This window comes from Podarcis tiliguerta (assembly GCF_965153285.1).
Source record: "Podarcis tiliguerta genome assembly, chromosome: 12".
NCBI classification, from domain to species: domain Eukaryota; kingdom Metazoa; phylum Chordata; class Lepidosauria; order Squamata; family Lacertidae; genus Podarcis; species Podarcis tiliguerta.
Genome location: NC_139545.1, coordinates 58915818 through 58937562, shown reverse-complemented (window position 1 = coordinate 58937562; position 21745 = coordinate 58915818). Strand labels below are relative to the sequence as shown.

Below are 21745 nucleotides of genomic sequence, written 5' to 3'. Positions count from 1 at the left end.
ATTCTATTTCCCCCCTCCCTCCCCTTTAACCCCTCCCCCCAAAAAACCTTGTTTTCTATTCAGATCTTTAACCATGTGCACAGATTATTCATTCTAATTTGTATGCTTGGGTTGGCTTCTCCTATAACTTGTCTTTTTATTCAAAATCTTTTTACATTTGCTCTCCCCTGTATCTTCCGTCATTACCTGTTCAAATATATCAGACTGTATTGTTGCAGGAATTATAGGTTGGGGGACATATCCTGCACATTGCAGCCCACTACCAAAACCAGCACAATCGCTTTTGTGACTTTTGTGACTTGTCCCCACAAAACACTTCATCACAGTTTCTTACTATCTGTTCAAAGGGCCTCTGCTGCACGATACCAAATGTAAGAATTCACTGATCAATGTATCTCTGTACTGGCTCACAGGGAAAACTTCAGAAATTCGTATAGACATGTGAGCTCAGCTACTCAGCAGCCCCTCTGCCTGAGTCTTCCTGGCATCCTGAGACCTGAGTGCCAGACAGGTAGCCCTTCCAGAAATAAACCCAGATGAAGACAAAAGGGTGGGATTAACCTGGCTGGGAAACAGGGAAATGTAAATATCTCTGTTGTTACACTTGATGGGTGTTTGGTGGAGGGCAAGGAGAACCATGGGGCAGGGTCCAGGATGCCCAGATTACTGCCACCAGACCTCCCCTTTCATGATGTAACCGTGATGTAGTCTTAGGGGTGTAACATGGGGCTTAGCAGCTAATAAAAGTTTGGGGGCTCTTTTGTTCGGGGCCTCCATCTTGTTCCACCTGGTGGCAGGTGGGAGTCCTGTCTCGACAGTCTTCAATAAAGACCAAGCCTACTAGCTGCTGTTTTGCTCTGGTCTTCCTGGCTGGTGTCCTTGTTTTTTTGTCCAAGGGAGCCCTCAGATTTCTCCATTAACAGTTTATATTCAAAAACCTTCCTGACACAGGTGGGATGTGTGTGCAGAGCCTCCACGTGGGGCCCCCCAAACCGTGGCCCTGGGAGAGAGGGAGGGCCAAACCTAAGCAGGCTCTGGCCAGCGGACAAAGATGGGATCCCACGTCACACGCAAACAACCACAGTGACACCCGAGGAGGAGGGTGTTTCTAAGCGGAGGCTGGGTGGCCATCTGCCAGAGGTGTTTTAGCTGAGATTCCTTCCTGATTTGGGGGATGGGGAGGACCAGGGGGTTCCCCTTCCAATTCTAGGATGGGGTCCCTGCTTATTGCAGAGCCCTTTTCACATCAAGCAGTTCCTCCTGTTTCTGGGCGGGGGGGGGGGCAGCTCAGAAGGCCACCCAAGAGGGCCCCCCAAAATAAAGAGTAGTAACCCACTTTTGGGGGTGTGATGAAACGTGGGGGGTTTCAGTGTAAAAAGGTTTCAGCACGATAGCAAAACTTGGATGTATTCTTCCTTGATGCGCTTCCTATAAGACCATCGCCGAACTTTGACACTGGTTTGGACCGAACTGGGCAGCGTTGGGATTTGGGGTGATACAGTGGTACCTCGGGTTAAGTACTTAATTCGTTCCGGAGGTCCGTTCTTAACCTGAAACTGTTCTTAACCTGAAGCACCACTTTAACAAATGGGGCCTCGCGCCTCCGGAGCACCAAGCAAAGTTCTTAACCCGAGGTACTATTTCTGGGTTAGCGGAGTCTGTAACCTGAAGCGTATGTAACCTGAAGCGTCTGTTACCCGAGGTACCACTGTATTTATGACCCTCAGAGCATCACTTACTCAGGGGCGGAGGAGAAGATGCAAAATATACGGTGTTTCGCTGCAAAACGACCGCACAACTTTGGCGCAGGTTTGGCGAGGATCCCAAATGTTGGGGTTAATAAAATTCAGCTTTTCTGGCGAGAGAGAAAGCGCAGAGAGGGGAAAGAGGGGGGAGCTTGCTGCACTGGCTTGCCAAGGGTTAAAAGGAGCTGAGCTGGATTCCTAGAGAGGACAGGAAATGAGGGCGGGGGGAGGCCTTCCAGAGCAAAAGCCCCTCCCTCCCTCCCCCCCCCCCGTCTCTTTCTGCCCGGGGTCGCGGGGGCTGCTGGCATTTGGCTCTCTCTGCAAGCGCCGCTGCTTCTGGGCGCCTCCCGGGACCTGGTGAGCCTCCTCTCTCTTCCCCTTGGGGTGCACTGGGGAGAAGGGGGTCCCCGGGCTGCAGGGGGGTGTGTGCATGGGGTGTGGGTGTGCTCAGCTCATGCATGGGGGGCGGGGAGGACCCCCAAGCCAGGGAGAAGACCTCCCTTCCCCCTCCCTCTCTGCAAAGCCGGGAGGCGTTTGCAGGAGGTCTGCAACTCGGCTCTTCCTTGCCGTTTTGGGGAGGGGTCTTTGGGTCACGGGGAAAGTGGCAGGCAGATAAACCCCGTTCAGGTGGGTGGAAAAAGTCACCTTTATTATTAACCAGGGTTGTAGCTGGACGGAAACATTCGGACATAAAACATATGCAGGAAATAATAAAAAAAGAAAACCTGACCTAATGCAGAAAGACAGACTGTTGGAAGACGGAGGGCTTATTCGTTGGCTATTTCGCAGATTAGTTGGGCTGCAGAAGGCGGGCTGGGGAGATCACACATTCAAGAAACGCAAAAGTAACTTTTGCTTGGTTTAATAGCAAATAACAAAAAATCCTTTTACACTAAATTACATTATATCAATAAGTGTGATCTACCAGGGTACTGAGAAAGCTACATACTGCTCTTTATATACTATACCCAAAAGCTTACCGTAATTAACATAACTTAACAGCACCTGCTATCCTGCTTCACAGCTGTAGTAGTAGTAGTAGTAATAAAATATTTATACCCCGCCCATCTGGCTGAGTTTCCCCAGCCACTCTGGGCGGCTCCCAATCGAGTGTTAAAAACAATACAGCATTAAATATTAAAAATTTCCCTAAACAGGGCTGCCTTCAGATGTCTTCTAAAAGTCTGGTAGTTGTTCTCGTTGACATTTGGTGGGAGGGCGTTCCACAGGGTCGGCACCACTGATGGAGGGCGTTCCACAGGGTGGGCGCCACTACCAAGAAGGCCCTCTGCCTGGTTCCCTGTAACTTCACTTCTCGCAGGGAGGGAACCGCCAGAAGGCCCTTGGAGCTGGACCTCAGTGTCCGGGCTGAACGATGGGGGTGGAGACGCTCCTTCAGATATACTGGACCAAGGCTGTAAAACTAGGTCATGTTATTTGCTCTGGCCCTTAAAGACATACGCATCTTGTGAAACAACAATGAAACCTAAAATTTAAAGAAGCCATTCAACAGTTGTAGCTGGATGGAAACATTCGGACATAAAATGTATGCAGAAAATAATAAAAAAAGAAAACCTGACCTAATGCAGAAAGAAAGACTGTTGGAAGACGGAGGGCAGAGAAAAGAAAAAAGCTTATTCGTGTGGTGCAGAGTTAAACCTCCCTCCCGCAGGAGGCAGGGATGGCCACCAAAGCAGATGGCTTCCAAAGGAGTTGGGGGCCAATGCATGGAGGAGGAGAGGGCGATGGGGGGCTCCTGGCCAGGAGAGCCATGCCTGCCTTCTTGTAGTCAGAGGCAGACACGTTTCTGAATCCCAGTTGCTGGAAAAACACAGACAGGGGAAGAGTTGCTGCTGGGCTCAGATCCTGCTTGTGACTTCCCAGAAGGGGCCCCCGCTCGGCCCCTGTGGGAACAGGAGGGGGGACTCAATAGGGAACCCCTATGGCCTGATCCTGCAGGACTTGTCTTCTATTCAGATGCTGAGTTCCTCTGAATGTAAGCAAACCCTCCCTTGTCCTTCAGTTAGAAGGAAAGAGGATCTTCTGAGACTGAACCTGCTGAGAAGCCCAAGGAATTAAAGGCAGGGAAGGCCCTGCTGGGAAGGAAGCAAACTTGGGGTGGGGGTGAAAGTGGCAGCCTCCCCCCATTGCTGAGAGTTACTGGGAGACCCTCTCCCACCAGCTATAGTTCCTGAGTTCTCTGGCAAAAGTGACAGATTGTTAAACCACTCTAGGAGTGTGTCTTCTAGCGGCTCCCAGCATCCTTCACAAACTACAGTCCCCAGGATTTTTGGAAGAAGCTTTGGCTCTCTAAAAGTGGGATGGTCTTGCTTTGCAGATACATGGCAGATGGGCCCCAGGTCTGTGTGTGTGTGTGTGTGTGTGTGTCTGTTTCTTTCTTTTTGGAATAACTTTTTATTGGGTTTTATTTTTTAAAAAAATCATAAGAAAAAGGGGCAACAGGATAGAGCAGGACCCCTCTAATTTCCTAGAGCAGATCACGGCATTAAAACCCAATCTTAAAACCAGTTCAGAGCCACTTACAACCACAGAAATGAGGTAACTCCTACTTGCTTTTGAGCGCTGCCCTGTGGCCCCGCCCACATGCCCTTTGGCCTCGCCCATTTGGCTCTCAGGGGGTTGGCCAGATAAATATCTGGCCCTCAGAATAAAAAACAAAAAGGCACTTCACTCCCGTAGTATGCTTGCAGATTTCAAGGGCTAGAAATGAGGCTGAAGCAGGAAAGAAATTTGCACTGAAGTGGGGGTGGGAGGGAGAGCAACCCTAGAGGACCCCAGAGTTAGGAAACCCCACTCTAGCCTGGTGTCCACATTACACTCGGTACAAATGACTCACTTGCCAATCACACCTCTGACTTCATTTGCTGACGGGAGGCACTGAAATGGAGGAGCAACCAGTCGGATTCATCTCACAGAAATTCCTTCAGTTGCCTGCACCTTTTGCATAGTAACTTTCCTTTTAGGAGGGTTAGAGGATTCCTTTTTCTTTCTCATTGTTTATTCCTTAAAGAAAGCTCAGAGTCTGGGCTGTCCAGTCCTGGTTCCTAGCAAGACTCAACCACGCTTGCTCAGGGAACCTTTTTCTTCTCTTGACCGTGTATGAATATTATAACAGAACAAAGTATTTGCTTTGGTAGCACCTCTCATTAGGACAGACAACTTGGCAGAAGAAAAAAAGGATTCCTTCTGATTTCTTGGAGGCTTCCTGAGAGCCCAGATGGATGAGCAAGACTCAGCTGGCCCAGAAGCAGGAAAGGGCCATGTCATCAACACCGAGAGCAGTGGGAGAGTCTGGGAAAGCTCAGTGCAGAAGATCCTGGTTAAGGAGGACACCTTCAGCTCAGATGCGCAGAGACAAAAGTTCAGGCAGTTCTGCTTCCGGGAGGCCGAAGGACCCTCAGAGGCCTGCAGCCAACTCTACCACCTTTGCTATCAGTGGCTGAAGCCAGAAAGTCACACGAAAGCTCAGATGCTGGACCTGGTGGTCTTGGAGCAGTTCCTGGCTGTCCTTCCACTGGAGATGGAGAACTGGGTGAGGGAATGTGGAGCAGAGACCAGTTCCCAGGCGGTGGCTCTTGCTGAAGGATTCCTCCTGCGTCAGGGAATGGAGAGGAAGCAGGCAGAGCAGCAGGTGAGAGAGACTGTCCTCTGGATGCTCTCAAGGGGCTGAGAACATGAGGGAGAGAACCCCCAAATTCCCTCATTGGACCATCAGTTTTTGGAAAGCATCCAAGGAATGAAACCGGATACCGCTAAAGTTTTTTCATCGGCCATTCCTTGTCTAATCTTTCTCTCCATCCTCTGTTCTGAATCCTTGTTGCTCTTTCAGGGAAAGATTATCTTTGCAGAAATGGGCCCTGATTCCCCTGAAGCAGAGAAGACTCCCTTGGACACCAGAGAGAGGCCACCAGGTAAGAAGGAATGAGGTTTTTTTCTGTTTGGTTGCATTCTGTGGATTTAGAAACTGATTTGTGGGTTCTTTCCATCTTTTGGGGGAGGACACTTGGGGCCAAGAGCCCAAAGTGGGGGAGGTGTATTTTTACATAGCTAAAATACAAATGTCAAAATGCACTCAGTAGGTGAGGCTTTTTCTAAGGCCCACCTGTGGTTGGAGACGCACTGCTTCACTTCTAGAAGCACACACTCATGGCTTCCTTCTTACCTTCTTCTCTTGCAGGGGACAGAACGTTGCCGACCAAAGCTTCTCCTCCATCTTTCCAGGGTGGTGAAGGGGAAGAAGAGGCTGTGGAACCAGATCAGGCAGGTGGAAGGAGCCTTGCGGGGAAGGAGGCCAAGGGGTGGGGGAAGCAGAGGCGGTTCTGGGCCCAAACACATTTCTCTCTCCCCCTTGGCTTCTGTCAACACTGCCCTGAACATGCCGGTCAAGGTTTATGTGCTGAGAACAATGAACAGCTCCCTCACCTTCACAAGGCTTCTGAATGTTGCTAGTATTATTTATCACTAGTTCAGTTTTATTTCTATACTGGTGGTTGAATGCTAAAATAAGCTCTTAAGCACAGTTCACAAACTGTACAAAACAGTGGCCCGGATTCACCTAAGCAACCCCATCAGTACAATACAAATACAGTGGTACCTTGGTTCTCAAACTTAATCCCTTCTGGGAGTCCATTCGACTCCCGGAACTGTTCGAAAACCAAGACTCGGCTTCCGATTGGCTGCAGTATCTTTACTCAATCGGAAGCCGGTTCAGGCGTTCAGCTCCTGAAAAATGTTCACAAACCGGAACACTCACTTCCGGGTTTGCAGTGTTGGGGAGCCTGTTTGTTGGGGAGCCAAGCCGTTCGAGTACCAAGGTACCATTCCATTAAGGCATTAAAATAAGCATCCATACTTAAAATGTAGCAAACCAATCTTATTAAAACAAGATGCCAAGGAACAAGCGGAAAACAACAGAGCAATGTGTAGTAGATAATCTGTATGTTTTCTAAGAAGGGGACCTTTCCCTTTTTATTTTAGGGTCCGGGGTGCTTTGAAGATGTAGCTGTTTGTTTCATAGACGAGGAGGGGGTGTTGCTGGATCCTGACCAGAGAGCTCTGCATAAGGAAGTCATGGAGGAGAATTGTGGGAGAATGGACTCTCTCGGTAAGGCTCCCTGTTCGAGCATGATATCTGTTTTGAAATGTAATACGTATCTCTATATCAGGCTTTCTCAACCTGTGGGTCCCCAGATGATGTTGGACTACAACTCCCATCACCCCTAGCAAGCAAGGCCAGAGCTCAGGGATGATGGGAGTTGTAGTCCAGCAACATCTGGGCACCTACAGGTTGAGAACCACTGCTCTATAGGACAAACCTCTAGTATTTTGAAGGAGCTCAAAAGTCCTACCTAAACATCTGTGATTCTGACGCTCCCACATCTCACCTTGAATGATTTGTGTGCAAATATTCTTCCTCCAGCTGTGCCTTTTAAAACCAGGAACAGGCTGGTCTGAACTGTCCACACCTTTTAAAACAGGGGTAGACAACCTAAGGCCCGGGGGCCAGATGTGGCCCAATCACCTTCTCAATCTGGCCCATGGACAGTCCAGGAATCAGCGTGTTTTTACATGAGTAGAATGTGTTTAACAGACTACTGTATTTTAATACTTCGTTGGAAGCTGCCCAGAGTGGCTGGGGAAACCCAGCCAGATGGGCAGGGTATAAATAAATTATTATTATTATTATTATTATTTATTATTAATTAATTTAAAATGCATCTCTGGGTTATTTGTGGGGCCTGCCTGGTGTTTTTACATGAGTAGAATGTGTGCTTTTATTTAAAATGCATCTCTGGGTTATGTGTGGGTCATAGGAATTCATTCATCCCCCCCCCCAAATATAGTCTGGCCCACCACATGGTCTGAGGGACGGTGGACCGGCCCATGGCTTTAAAATGTTGCTGATCACTGTTTTAAAAGACAGGCTTCAGAGTTGTTAGGGATTATTTTTGCTTCTGTCCATTTTCGGTTAACCTTGGAGATGGTCAGTCATCTCTTTAGTCAACCGAAAATAGACAGAAGCAAAAACAAACAAAAAACAGAAGTCCGACTAGCAGATAAACATCTATACAGTCGTACCTTGGAAGTTGAATGGAATCCATTCCGGAAATCCGTTTGACTTCCAAAACGTTTGGAAACCAAAGCACCACTTCAGATTGACTGCAGGAAGCTCCTGCAGCCAATCGGAAGTGGCGGAAGCCCCAGTGGATGTTCGGGTTCCAAATAATGTTCGCAAACCGGGACGCTCACTTTCCAGGTATCTGGCCTTTGGGAGTCAAAATGTCTGAGTACCAAGGTATTCGGGATCCGAGGTACTACTGTATACCTGTACACCAGGTAGCCAAATTTGCACTGGCAGCCAAGAATCTCCGTTCCAGCTGTATGAATGCACTCCCAATTTTAAAACCTAATATTGTAAATTTATTTTTATATTGTAAACTGCTAACTGATTTCAGATCATTTATGAGAATTGTTCAATTATTTGGGACTCCATTTCTTCCCGAGGCTCTAATCTAACCTAGTGGTCCCCGGGCCCTAAGGAAGTTAGATTGGCTTCAACCAGAGCCAGGGCCTTTTCAACTCTGGCTCCGGCCTGGTGGAACGCTCTGCCTCATGAGACCAGGGCCCTGCAGGATCTGATTTCTTTCCGCAGGGCCTGTAGCCAATTTGATTCCCTCCCTCTCTTTCTTTTCCTTCTCCTCCTGCGATGAGGCATTTTAATGAGGCATTTTAATATTTTAATGTTTCAATATTTTAATGTTGTATTTTAATTTTGTTTTAAGTTGTCATCATTCAACTTGTTTTTATTATTGCTTGTTAGCCACCCTGAGCCCAGCCTTGGCTGGGGAGGGTGGGGTATTAAAACAAATACATTATTATTATAATCCATTTCTCTTTTTGTTGCAGGTGGTGACAATTTGGAAATTAAGAATGAGGGAGACCATGACAAAATCCCTACATTGGAGAAGTCATATGAAAATTCAGAGTGTGGAGAGAACTTCAGTCAGAGCTCCCATACCACTTCCGATCAAAGAAATATCACTGGGAAGAAACCTTATCAGTGCCTGGAATGTGGAAAGATCCTCAGTCGGAAGGAAATTCTCACATCCCATCAAAGAATCCATACGGGGGAGAAGCCATATAAGTGTTTGGAATGTGGAAAGAGCTTCAGCCACAGAGCCAACCTCACAGCCCATCGAAGAATTCACATAGGGGAGAAACTATATTTGTGCTTGGAATGTGGAATGAGCTTCAAACGGAAGGAGAGTCTCACTTCCCATCAAAGAATTCACACAGGGGAGAAGCCCTATCAGTGCTTGGAATGCGGAAAGAGCTTCACTCGGAGGGATAGTCTCACTTCACATCAAAGAGTTCATACAGGAGCAAAACCATATCCGTGCTTGGAATGTGGAAAGAGCTTCAGTCGGAAGGATAGCTTGACTTCCCATCAAAGAATCCATACGGGGGAGAAACCATATCAGTGTTTGGAATGTGGGAAGAGCTTCGCTCAGAGCACCCACCTCATTTCCCATCATAGAACTCACAGCGGGATGAAACCGTATCAGTGCTCAGAATGTGGAAAGAGCTTCAGTCAGAGCGCCCATCTCACCTCCCATCAGATAACTCACAGTGGAAAGAAACCCTATCAGTGTGTGGAATGTGGAAAGAGCTTCGGTTGGAAAGAAAGCCTCACTTCCCATCAAAAAATTCATGCACGGAAGAAGCCGTTTCGGTGCTCGGAATGTGGAAAGAGCTTCACCCAGAAGCAAAATCTCACAGCCCATCAAAAAACTCATACAGGGGAGAAACCCTATCAGTGCTTGGAGTGCGGAAAGAGCTTCAGCCAGAGCGCCCATCTCACTTTGCATCAGAGAATTCATGCAGGGACAAAACTATATGTTTGCTCTGAATGTGGAAAGAGCTTCAGCGAGAGCGCCCATCTCACTTCCCATCAAAAAACTCACCGGCCAAAATTACAGAATCGCAGGATGGTAAAGTTGGAAGTCACCACCATGGTCATCTAGTCCAACTCCCTGCAATGCAGGAATCTCCACTACAGCATTCCATGACAGATGGACACCCAGTATCTCCTGAAAAGTCTTCAGTGAAGGAGAGTCCACTACTTTCCACGGTTGTCTGTTTTTCCGATTGCTCTCTTGTAACTGTATCAGGAAAATGATGAGATCCATCTAGCATGACTCGTTTTTGAGAATCTCAGTGCTGTGTCTTAATAATCACAGCATTCTTTTTAATTTCTCACAAGCCAACCATTTAATTATCTGTTCTAGAACCTTTCCTGGTATCCATGCCAAGCTTGAGCGTTCAGTAGTTACCTGGGTCTTCTCCCCACACCCTTTTGTAAGATGAGGACAATATTTGGCCTTCTCTAGCCTGCAGGGACCTCATCTGTTCTCCAGGAATTCTCAAAGATTATAGTGTCTGAGATTGCATAAGCAAGTTCTGTAGTACCCTTGGGTGCAGCACATCAGGCCCTGGAGATTTGAATTTATTTAAAGTAGCTAGATGTTCCTTACCACCTCTTCCTCTCCTGGGCTGCAGTTATTCTGTTAACACCGGGTTCGACACGGCTTTCTTTTTGGGTGAAGACAGAGGCAGAGTGGCTATTCCGCCTTCTATCGCTTAATAGCATTTCTGCGTCTTCTCCATGAAGAGGACCTGCTCCTTGCTTGTTCTTCCTCTTGCTTTCAAGATAGCCGAAGAAACCCTTTGAGATTAGTTTTAACCTTTCTTCCAAGCCTGAGCTCATTTTGAGATTTGGCCTGCCTGAGCTTCTCCCTGCAACTGTTGGCTTCTGGAGAATACTCTTCCTTCTTCATGAGTTGCCCTTTCTTCCATTTGTTATCCATCCCATATCAGAGAAACCATATCAGTGTGTGGAGGGGGGAAAGGGCTTCAGACAGAGGGCCTGTCTCGTGGCCCATGAAAGAATTCATACAGGGGACGGGACCAGATCAATTTAAATTTAAGAGACTTGAATGACTCTGTGGGTGAGCATTGCAACAGTGCCATGTGGCAACCTAGCAAAGAAGCTGTCTTTTCTCTCAAAGCTATGGAGTACACAACCAGTGTCCAGTCTTTCTTCAGACTACATACTCAGGTCTCGGAGGTGCAAGTCATGGGCTCATGGCACTGAATACCTTCTCCACATCCATCACATCTGGAAAGAGGGTGAAGAGCAATATGGCAACACTGCTGAGATAGCCCTCGGTGCTGAGCTCTTAAAAGAAGTTGGCAAGCAATTCGTGTACTTCAGGAACCTCCAAGTTGCAAAGTTGCGCCACTGTTCTACTTGGCAAGCCCAAGATGGCGGCGGTGCCCCCTTTGAAGCTGTTTCTGGTATCTGCTGAGCACTCCCAGGTCATCTGCAAGAAAAGCCAGAAGTTTCAGGCTTTCGTATGTGAGAAGCTTAAGAGAAGGATTCCCTTGCTGCTGTCCTCCTTCGATTATTCAAAGTACATACTGAGCGGATGCCAGGATTGTACCCCTGAGGAAGAAAGAGTTACTTGTTCACTCAAAGGTGCTTGGGAGCAACGCCAACCCCATTTTGTTTTCTTCAGCCAACTCCAGTCCTCATCTGCACACATCCAATACATGGATGAAGCCTTAGATTGAACCCAAATTCCAAACATCTCATCCCAGTGGCAGCATCTGAGACCTTTTCCCAGGCCATGTGCACAGAGTACCAGATCTCAACCGGTGGGACATTTTTGCCTGTGTCTCGCATCTATCCCTTGAGCAGGGGACCCTGTTCTGCTTTCCCCCCAGTGTGAACTGAGACTCCGTCGCAACGGACCAGGTATTTCTGGAATCATGCCGGGTGCGTGTGTCTCCAAGGCCTTGCAACCCTCTTCCCATGAACCCCTGAGCTCCAGAGATTGTCGGTTCTTGCACTCCCAAAAAGTCTTGCTCCTTTTCTCAAGCTTTGGAAACCTCTGCCCAATGTATAACTTTTCTTTATGTGTATCCAGTCTACCAATCTTATCTTACCTGTGGTTCTTTCCCATCAGCTATTATTGAGTGCTAATGTCTTTATTGCAACATTAAAATATATTGCAAAATACATTGATGGTTCTGGTTCCATATCCTGTTGCGGTGTATCAGAGTGCGAAGCCCCCAAGGACCTTCTGAAGAGCATGAACTCTCCAGAGGTTCCTGGGGAAGCCAGCTTTCTAAGTGAGTAGGAGTTTTTGTCACGATAGGATCACTTCTTCACTGCAGAGCCTGGCTGTGAGATCCAGCCCACCTCTTCCAGCACCCTATTCTCATAGTGGCCAAGTGCCCCTAAGAGCCCAACTTCATGTGCCACCTCCAGGGGAAGTCAGGAGGGTAGCAACACAAGGAGCCTTTTCTGTGGGTTCGATCCCCAAGAGCTACATGTTCATGCATTGCAGGGGGTGGGACTAGACAATCTCAGGGTCCCTTCCCACTGTACAAGTCTATGATTCTGTGGTATCTTTGGTGTTGTGTGAAAAAATTCCTCTTCTCCCAGACCTTCAACTATTTTTTGTTTGTTATGCAAAACAAAACTTTTTAATTTTTTTGAAATAATTTTTATTTGGTTTTAGAAGTATGAAATTATAACAACACAGCCAAACACATCCATATTTAAAGATTACGCCCAATTTCAGGACTTCCCACCTTCCCAGTACATTTTTGAGCACAATTCAAAGTGTTGGTGCTGACCTTTAAAGCCCTAAATGGCCTCAGTCCTGTATACCTGAAGGAGCATCTTCATCGTTCTGCCCGGACACTGAGGTCCAGCACGAAGGGCCTTCTGGTGGTTCCCTCACTGCGAGAAGCAAAGTTACAGGGAACCAGGCAGAGGGCCTTCTCAGTAGTGGCGCCTGCCCTGTGGAACGCCCTCCCATCACATGTCAAGGAAATAAACAACTATATGACTTCTAGAAGACATCTGAAGGCAGCCCTGTTTAGGGAAGCTTTTAATGTTTAACAGACCACTGTATTTTAATACATTTTAATGTATTTTTAATACTTTGTTGGAAGCCTCCCAGAGTGTCTGGGGAAACCCAGCCAGATGTGCGGAGTATAAATAATAAATTATTATTATTATTATTATTATTATTATTATTATTATTATTATTATTATTTCCCTCCATGGGTCCTACGGTCAACCTTATCAACTGCATATTATTCAGTAGTCCATGTTTTATGTCACTCCATTTTCTCTATAGTATATATGGTATTTTACACTGGGGAAGGCATTGTTTTGTTTGTTACCATGATATGCATTTTTGGGTTTTCATTTTGTAAACTGCGCTGTGATCTTCGGATGAAGGGCGGTATAGAAACTCAGTAAATAATAATACAATAGGAGTCGAGATAGAATGCATTGCTGCTGAAGGTTTCACTCTGAAGAACATAAGAAGAGCCCGCTGGATCAGGCCAGTGGCCCGTCGAGTCCAGCATCCTGTTCTCACAGGGGCCGACCAGAGACCCTGTTATGGGAAACCCTCAAACAGAACCCAAGAACTGCCTGCTGTTTCCACCAAATTCAGAAGCACACCAATTTGGAACCGGTTCAGAGTCAATGGGACAAGGTTGAGTTTTGGGCCATTTACTTGTCACCCTGGTTTGGGTGTCGATTACTCAGTTTGGGGGAAGGCACAAAATGGGTTCACAGCACAAGAACGGCACCAGTTTGGAGTCAATCGGTGGATTATTTTGGCGTTTACCTGTATCAACTGCTCAGTTTAGGGGACATGGAGTTCGCATTACAAACGGCCACTAAACTTTGGCATCAGGTTGGGGGAATCTGAAATTTCAGACTAATGGAGCTGTATTCTTTTGGGCATAATGGGGTCGGAGCTACCTAAGTCGTATAGAAATTTATTTGTGTCTGCTACTACAGAAGCAAGAACGCCCCTCGCCCCAAAATGGAAAGAAGCAGAAGTCCCAGCAAAGGAAGAATGGATACAAAAAACTTACTGTAAGAATAAGAAATCAAGATAAACTTTTTATAAAAGAATGGAAATGGTTTATCGGATATTTACAGATAAATTGCAAACAGATAAAAACATTAGCAGGATTATTGTATTAACCTGCAGTCATATTTAAAGTAGATAAACAAGTGAGCAAATTAAATGAATTTGGATATGCAGTAGAGAGATACAGTTCCTTAATTTTACAATTTCCCCCCCTTAATTTATACATTTCCTTAATTTTCCTAACATTTCGGAACTTGACTTCCCCCTCTTTCTGCGGTTCCTTAGTTATATTATATATAATAACTTTAAGGAACCGCAGAAAGGGGGAAGTCAAGTTTTGAAGTGTTACAATGACTGTAAAATTAAGGAAATGTATCAACCTGAAAAGTGTTTGTTTTTAAATAAAAAATGACGCATCACGGCCTCTGATCCCCGCGGGGAGCCCTCTCCACGGATTTGCCTAATCCCCTGGAAGCCCCCTCCCCTCCCCGGCCCCCCATTGTTCTGTCGGGGGTCCCGCGCCCCCCCCCTCTCCTGTCCCCCGGGCTTTGTTCTCGATTTGGAGAGGCGGCGAGGCTCGGCGCGGCTCCGGGGAGAGGGAGGCTGCCTTGCGGCCGGCCGTGCGCCCCGGGAGCCTGGACGGCGGGGACGGGAAGGAAGGCGCTTTCGGGGGCGCGGGGCGCCGTCGCGGAGCCGCCTCTCCCCGCAGCCCGGCAGGTAGGGGAGGGCGCGGAGGGGCGTCCGGCGCGGAGCTGGGAGTCTCCGCGAGGCCCCGGCTCGACGGGGCGGGATAAAAAGGCGGCGCCGGCTCGCAGCGCCTCCCCGAGCGCCCTTTGCACTCCGACCGGCGGAAGCGGAGGCTACGCGGCTGCGGCCGCCCAGCCTGGCTGGGGATGGCGGCGCCGGCGGGGCGCCAGGTACCGGCAGCCCTCGAGGGGAGGCGCCAGCGGCGTCCAGGGACGCGCCCGGCCCGGGAGGCGTTGCAGCCCCAGCTCTTGCCGCTGCCGGAGAGCCTCCGAGCCCCGGCGGCGGCCAGGCGCCCTCGGGGATGCGGGAGCCGAGGGGGCGCCCGCGGGGGGAAGGGAAGGGGGACCCCCTCCTCTGCAGCGGGGCCCGAGGGCCTTGATCCAGATGGGCCGTGGCGCTCCAGCCTCTCCTCCGGTGGAGAGCGGGCGACCTTCTGTTGGGGGGCAGCAGGGGTGCCAAATGGATTAAAATATTGGGGGGTGAGCAGGTAAGCCCCACTCCAGGACAGATGGATTTCCTTGCCAAGGGAGTTACTGAGATTGAGGCCTGTCTGAGCTCTGGGCTCCTAATCTATGGGGAAAGCCACTCTGCACATGCTCAGGAGACCATTTCATTTATCACTGGCCCCTCTTGTTAAGTGTTGCTGCCCTTGCTCTGGGGCCGAAGCCCAGCGCGGAAAACAAGGCAGGGTCCAGAATCCAGTTACAAGGGAGGAGATTCTGACTAAACCTCTTGAAGGCCAGACCAGAAGGGGGTCCCTTGGAGGTGGTGGACTCCCCTTCCTTGGGGGCTGTTAAGCAGAGGTTGGGTGGCCATCCCTGCATGCTTGTTGAGATTCCTGCCTTGCAGCGGGTTGGTCTGGATGACCCTCAGGGTCCCTTCCAACTGTACAGTTCTTTGATCTACAGGGGTTGTGTCAAGGGGTTCCACAGCTCCTGGCCCTGTGCGTTCCAGGGGGTCCGTGAACCCCCCTCGTGTCAGGCGATGGAAAGAGATTTCTCTAAGGAGTCGGGTCCCCCTTGTCTTTCTTTCTCTCAGCTTCCGGTGACCTTTGAGGACGTGGCCGTCTATTTCTCCCCAGAGGAGTGGCCCCTGCTGACCGACTGGCAGAGGGACCTCTACTACGATGTCATGCAGGGCAACTTTGAGCTGGTGGCTTCACTGGGTGAGCATCTTGGGGGCAAAGGACCTTCAGGGTCCCACGGCCAGCGTTAGAAACTCGGATACAGGCGAAACTCTGAAAATTAGGATATCATGGAAAGGTTCATTTATTTCCGCAATTCAACTTAAAAGGTGAAGCTAATATATGAGATAGACTCATGACATGCAAAGCGAGATATGTCAAGCCTTTATTTGTTATAATTGTGATGATCATGGTGTACTGCTGATGAAAACCCCAAATTAACAATCTCAGAAAATTAGAATATTAAATGAAATCAGCAAAACAAGGATTGCAAATAGAGCAATATTGGACCTCTGAGAAGTAGAAGCATGCATATGTACTCAGTACTTGGTTTGGGCCCCTTTTGCATCAATTACTGCCTCAATGCGGCATGGCATGGATGCTATCAGCCTGTGGCACTGCTGAGGTGTTATGGAAGACCAGGATGCTTCAACAGCAGCCTTCAGCTCATCTGCATTGCTTGGTCTCATGTCTCTCATCTTTCTCTTGGCAATGCCCCATAGCTTCTCTATGGGGTTCAGGTCAGGCAAGTTTGCTGGCCAATCAAGCACAGTAATCCCATGGGCATAGAAACAGGTTTTGGTACTTTTGGCAGTGTGGGCAGGGGCCAAGTCCTGCTGGAAAATGAAGTCAGCATCCCCATAAAACTCATCTGCAGAAGGAAGCATGAAGTGCTCCAAAATCTCCCAGTAGACAGCTGTGTTGCCTTGGACTTAATGAAGCACAGTGGACCAACACCAGCTGATGGCATGGCTCCCCAAATCAACACAGACTGTGGAAACCTCACACTGTACTTGAAGCATCTGGCATTGTGTGCCTCCCCATTCTTCCTCCAGACTCTGGGTCTTTGGTTTCCAGATGAGATGCAAAAGCTGCTCTCATCAGAAAAGAGATTTGGAGAAAACATTATTATTATTATTATTATTATTATTCATTTAATTTTTATACCGCTTTATATTTGAAAGAAAAACAACCTCAAAGCGGTTTTACAACCCATTAAAACATTGAGCGTAAAACAAATTCACGCTTCGGGGAAATTATTTCCGATCCTTCTCTAAGAGACATTTTGCTTTCCCCATGCAGTCGTACCTTGGAAGCCGAACGGAATCCGTTCCAGAAGTCTGTTTGACTTCCAAAATGTTTGGAAACCAAAGCGCCGCCTCCGATTGGCTGCAGGAGTAAGCTGCGCCGGATGTTCTGGTTCCAAAGAGCCTACGCAAACCTGAACACTCACTTCTGGGTTTGTGATGTTCAGGAGCCAAAACGTTTGAGTCGCAAGCCGTTCGGGATCCAAGGTACAACTGCATTTATTTACCTAAATTTATAAAGCTGCCCCATAGCAGGCGCTCTAGGAAGCCAGGGTGGAGCAGTGCTTAGAGTGTCGGACGAGGGCCTGGGTTCGAATCTCCCTGGTGATGTTGGAGCCAGCCACAGCCTCTTAACCTAGGGATGAACAGTGGGGGTGTGGGGGGTGGACCATGGGATATGAATGCAGACATGGAAAATGTTAATGCTCAGAGTAATGGAGGTAGCTCAAATCAAGGCCAGACCCATTGATGTGTAAGACCCACTGCTGAGGCCTGCCTGAGAAGAGACAATTGAAGCTTTGCTCAAAAGCCTCTGGCAAGGGAGACTCTGCCCCTTTCCCCAGGGATGGAAATGTGGAGATGTGTGTTTAAAAAGCAGCAGTCATGGATTTTGCAATTTACTGCATCCCAGTTGGGGCCTCTCCTCTTTTGGAATATTTCCCTGGTCAGGGTGATTTGTGATCTCTGCCTATTACCAGCGTGACAAATCTATTTATTTCTAGCTGTTGCATTTGTACCCCAACTTTTTCCTTCAAGGAGCTCCAGGTGCTGTACGTGGCTCTCCCACTGCTCATTTTAAAACAAAAACAAAGGGGCCATACTCTGTTTTTATTTGCTAATTACATACATTTTATTGTTATTTTTAACAACGCTTAAACAACACAGAATAAAAATAAACATGAGAACATAAAAAGGAGACAGGCATAGTACATCACTATAAGATTCACAGTTACGATTCCATAGAGTTTAATCTAATATATAGATATTATTATCCAAGTAGATATATATTTATTTTTAACCTTGCTATATTTTGTATAAATGTGCTCCAGTGTGAGGTTGAGAGGGAGTAACTGGCCCAAGGTCACATTGAGCTTCATGGCTGAGTGGAGATTTGAACCCTGGCCTCTGTCTCCAGGGCCCCAGTCTGACGCTCTAACCACTGCTCCACACTGGCTGCCTTACGAACAAGGAACATGGGAGGAAGTCCCTCACTGGCCAAAGTGCAAACCCCTCATCCTCACTTGCCCATCTGCAAAATGGGAATAGCAGTGGCTTAATTCAGAGGAGTGGGCGCTGAAGGAAATAACATCTGAAAAGAGTGAGATAAGTCAACGGCCTTGTAGCTGTTGGAACTGGGATTCCCGCAAGAGGTTTCGGGGCCTGATGTTCAAAACAGATGTAAAGTGGTACCTTGGAAGTCGGACGGAATCTGTTCCAGAAGTTCGTTTGACTTCCGAAAACGTTCAGAAACCAAGGCACAGCTTCCGATTGGCTGCAGGAAGCTCCTGCCCTGCCTCAGAGGCGAACGGAGGGCAGAGTGACTGGTTCTGTCCCCCTGGGGCACTGCAGGGCATCACAGCTATGATGCAGTGAGTGCAGAAGAATGGAAGGCAAGAGGAAGGGGGCTCTGAATTCTGGCCTCCCACAGGGTGCCCCTGGAATTTGAAAGACCCAAGCCTGCCCACGCCAGGAGCTCCTGCAGCCCTCGGAAAGGCAGGGGCTCCTTTTGTCCGTTCTGCTGCTGGTAGCAAAGGCCGACTTTTCTTTCTTTGCTGTCTGTCTGCACACAGGAGCTGTTCCTCCCAGACCGGAGCTTCTGTCCCGGATTGAGCGAGGGGAAGAGCCCGGCACTGTGGGTCGCCCTAGGCAAGGGTGCAGAGACGCCCAGGGGAGTGCCAGTTCTGGTGAGTATAGAATCCTAGAATTGTGCTGCTAGAAGGGACCCCCAGGGTACCTGCAAAGAAGGAATCTCAGCTGAAGAGTCCCTGAGACAGATGTCCAACCAAGAGGGCCAGATTCAGACTTTAGAGGCCATAATAATAATAATTTATTTATACCCATCTGACTGGTTGCTCCCACTACTCTGGGCAGCTCCCAACAAAATATTCAAAACACAATAAAACATCAAACATTAAAAACTTCCCTAAACAGGGCTGCCTTCAGTATCTTCTAAAAGTCAGATAGTTGCTTATTTCCTTGACATCTGATGTGAGGGCATTCCACATGGTGGGCACCACCACCGAGAAGGCCTGAATGGTTCCCTGTAAGCTCACTTCTCACAGGGAGGGAACCACCAGAAGTTCCTCAGAGCTGGAGTTCAGTGTCTGGGCAGAACGATGGGGATGGAGATGCTCCTTCAGGTATACAGGACCGAGGCTGTTTAGGCCTTTCAATAGGATGAAAAACAATGTTTGTTTTGCTATAGTTCCACCAGGGGTAAGCAACCTAAGATCCAAGGGCCGATGTGGCCCAATCGCCTTCTCAATCTGGCCTGTGGATGGTCTGGGAATCATCGTGTTTTTACATGAGTAGAATGTGTGCTTTTATTTAAAATGCATCTCTGTGGTGCATAGGAATTCCTTCATTATTTTTTCCTCAAATTATAGTCTGGCCCCCCAGAAGGTCTGGGGGGACGGTGGACCAGCCCATGGCTGAAAAAGGTTGTTGACCCCTGATTCCACTTTGTTTATATTTGGAAAAATATCTCTTCCTTTTTCTAATTGCTCAGATCCCGAAAACTAATCTTCGGTCACATACCTGCTTCTGCACTTAGTAGAGATCTAGGCCCCCGACTTGCCCTGTGGCAGAGTTGCTTCTGTTGGGATTTTTAATAGACTTCAAGTGAGAACGCTAACGCTCCACTGAGCAATTTGTGAGCGATTTGATGTTAGAAATCTGGCAGGGGAAATTTTCCATGGTGCCTCCCTTTCCCTTGATGTCCTACGCAGGTGCTCATTTTGCTTCATTTTGGCAACCAACCTCTCTTTTAAAACCCTCCAATGAATCAGAGAATCGTTGGAAAAGCAGCCGGAGTGCTGGTCTAGATGGGCCAATGTTCCACCCTCCAACCTTTCTCCAGGGAAAGAGGGACATTCCGTTCTGCGGCAGGAAGCCTTCGCTGCGTTTGATCTTGTGACGCACCCAGGCGTCGTCCTGGACTCAGAGGCATCGGTCACCTTGAGCCAAGGACAACCTCCCCTCCCTCGCAGGAGTGTTGTAAAGAAAACATGTGCGAGGGAAGGGATCATTTACAACACCTTCCACAGATCAATGGAATGAAGAAAAGCCCGTCAGGAAAATCATCATCATCATCAAAACACCGAGAATATTCAGGAACATACCAGAGAGTAAATCTTACTGAACTCATGTGGGATTGCAGTGTAAGGATGCCCAGTCTTGACCCCATTACCTGGGAGTCAGCTCCATTAAAAACAGCGGGATTACTTCTGAGTAAACAGAGCAGTTCCGAAGGAATAAATACTCCCTGTGATCCCTCAGAAATGTCTGGCTGCGGAAGCAACACAATGAAAGAATTTAAAGTAGTTTGGAGGCCTTTTCTTTCAAAATTGTAGGGAGGGTTTCTTATGCCAACTTCACCCTTCATTCAGTGCAGGGATTTTATTATTGGTATAAACAGAACTCTATTTTTGCACCCCCCCGCACCACTTTTAGAGCGGGTGGAAAAAGGAAAAACGGGACATTTTATGATCAAATCAGAATCTGGGACAGCTTCTGTCATTCTGGGACTGTTCCTGGCAAACCAGGACACTTGGAGGGTGTGGGGTGGCCGGATCCAGCAGGGTCTCCTTATGTAGGTTTTATGTCTTCGACTCCATTCCCAGACTTGGGTTTTGCACCTTCTCCTTCTTCTTCTTCCCGCAGGAGAGTCGAGCATGAGCTGGCAGGCGATGAAGGAGGAGCCGAGGGGGGACTGGAACCCGCCTGCCTCCCCTCCCTGGTCCCTCTCGGGACCCCAGTTCCTTTCCCTCCAAGAGCTGTGTCCCGCTTGGTGCCAGGTGGAGCTGACGAACATCCGGAGCCTTGCCCAAGAGGGGCCTCTGGAGACGGGCGCGCTGCAGGAGCCCCAGCTGCTGATCTGTGGCGAGTGCGGGAGGAGCTTTGAGGACGGGGGCTCCCTGGCGGACCACCAGGCCACCCACGAGGAGCAGAAAGGCCCCTTCGCCTGCTCTTCCTGCGGGAAGCTCTTCCTCTACCGCCTCAACCTCCTGACCCACAAGAAGCACCGGGCGAAGGCTCAGCTTGCCTGCGCCCCCTGCGGCCTCCGCTTCTGCCTGAAGGGGGACCTCCTGCGCCACCGGGCCAGCCACGCGGCCAAGGAACTCTTCCCTTGCGGCACTTGTGGCGAGGTCTTCCAGCGCAAGGCCCACCTGCTGGCCCACGAGGCGGTGGAGCATGCTGGGAGGGCGGGCCATGAATGCCCCGAGTGTGGGGAGGCCGTGGGCGGGGAGGCGGAGCTTGCGGCGCACCTGGCGGCGCACCACGAGAAGCACCGCCCCTTCGCCTGCGCCTTGTGCCCAGAGACCTTCAGCTGGAAGGAGGGCCTGCGGCTGCACCAGCGGGCGCACGCCCAGGAGGGGGGCCACCGCTGCCCAGACTGCGGGAAGAGCTTCAGCCGCCGCGGGAACCTCCTGACCCACCAGCGCCTGCACACGGGGGACCTGCCCTTCGCCTGCCCCGACTGCGGGCGCGCTTTCCCCACCAACGTCGCGCTTGTGGCTCACAGCAAGATGCACCTCCGGGGCAAGACTTTCGCCTGCCAGCAGTGCGGCGGCTGCTTCCGCTCGCGGGAGATGCTCCTCCAGCACCAGAGCCACCACAATGGGCGGCGGCCGGAGGAGGACGGGGTCAAGGAGGAGGGCGAGGCGTAATGCCCCCGTTCTGCCTGTAGGTGGAGCAAGTCAGACTCGGGGAAATCCCTTCTCTCTCTCTCTCCATTATCTCGGACTTGTCATAAATCTGTTTTTCAAAAACGCA

General features: G+C 49.1%; 2 protein-coding genes across 10 annotated transcripts in view; both read left to right on the top strand.

Annotated features, from left to right (window-relative positions):
• Nucleotides 1-11849, top strand: part of LOC310660914 (uncharacterized protein) — a 97991-nt gene extending 86142 nt beyond the window's left edge. Inside the window, exons 1-6 of one of the 3 annotated variants that reach the window (XM_083406448.1) lie at nucleotides 2006-2102; nucleotides 4904-5397; nucleotides 5596-5677; nucleotides 5944-6026; nucleotides 6744-6870; nucleotides 8673-11849. In XM_083406448.1, the coding sequence (XP_083262574.1) occupies nucleotides 4984-5397; nucleotides 5596-5677; nucleotides 5944-6026; nucleotides 6744-6870; nucleotides 8673-9790 (1824 nt within the window). In that variant the 5' untranslated portion in view covers nucleotides 2006-2102; nucleotides 4904-4983 and the 3' untranslated portion in view covers nucleotides 9791-11849. Of the gene's footprint in view, nucleotides 1-2005; nucleotides 2103-3772; nucleotides 5398-5595; nucleotides 5678-5943; nucleotides 6027-6743; nucleotides 6871-8672 lie in introns of those variants that run through there. The other 2 variants (XM_083406450.1, XM_083406449.1) reach the window with 2 other exon arrangements.
• Nucleotides 11850-14527: 2678 nt separating this feature from the next.
• On the top strand, nucleotides 14528-21745 carry LOC310660730 (zinc finger protein 671-like). Of its 7 annotated transcripts, none has more exons than XM_083405696.1 (5): nucleotides 14573-14649; nucleotides 15518-15644; nucleotides 16746-16957; nucleotides 18541-18654; nucleotides 20633-21745. In XM_083405696.1, the coding sequence occupies exons 3-5, from the start codon at nucleotides 16855-16857 to the stop codon at nucleotides 21637-21639; spliced, it is 1224 nt and encodes a 407-aa protein (XP_083261822.1). In that variant the 5' UTR covers nucleotides 14573-14649; nucleotides 15518-15644; nucleotides 16746-16854; the 3' UTR covers nucleotides 21640-21745. The 7 variants fall into 7 exon arrangements, with proteins under 7 accessions (XP_083261825.1, XP_083261822.1, XP_083261821.1 ...); XM_083405695.1 differs by lacking the exon at nucleotides 14573-14649 and adding an exon at nucleotides 14720-14966; XM_083405699.1 differs by lacking the exon at nucleotides 16746-16957 and having other exon boundaries at nucleotides 14528-14649.

What these genes read in the sequence shown, in the direction of transcription:
- LOC310660730 (XM_083405693.1), top strand. Translation starts at nt 15,302, where the DNA reads ATGCTTGTTGAGATTCCTGCCTTGCAGCGGGTTGGTCTGGATGACCCT. An exon ending in TGAGCTGGTGGCTTCACTGG is followed by an intron (nt 15,645 to 18,540) that starts GTGAGCATCTTG and finishes GTCTGCACACAG; the next exon opens with GAGCTGTTCCTCCCAGACCG. An exon ending in CCAGGGGAGTGCCAGTTCTG is followed by an intron (nt 18,655 to 20,632) that starts GTGAGTATAGAA and finishes TTCTTCCCGCAG; the next exon opens with GAGAGTCGAGCATGAGCTGG.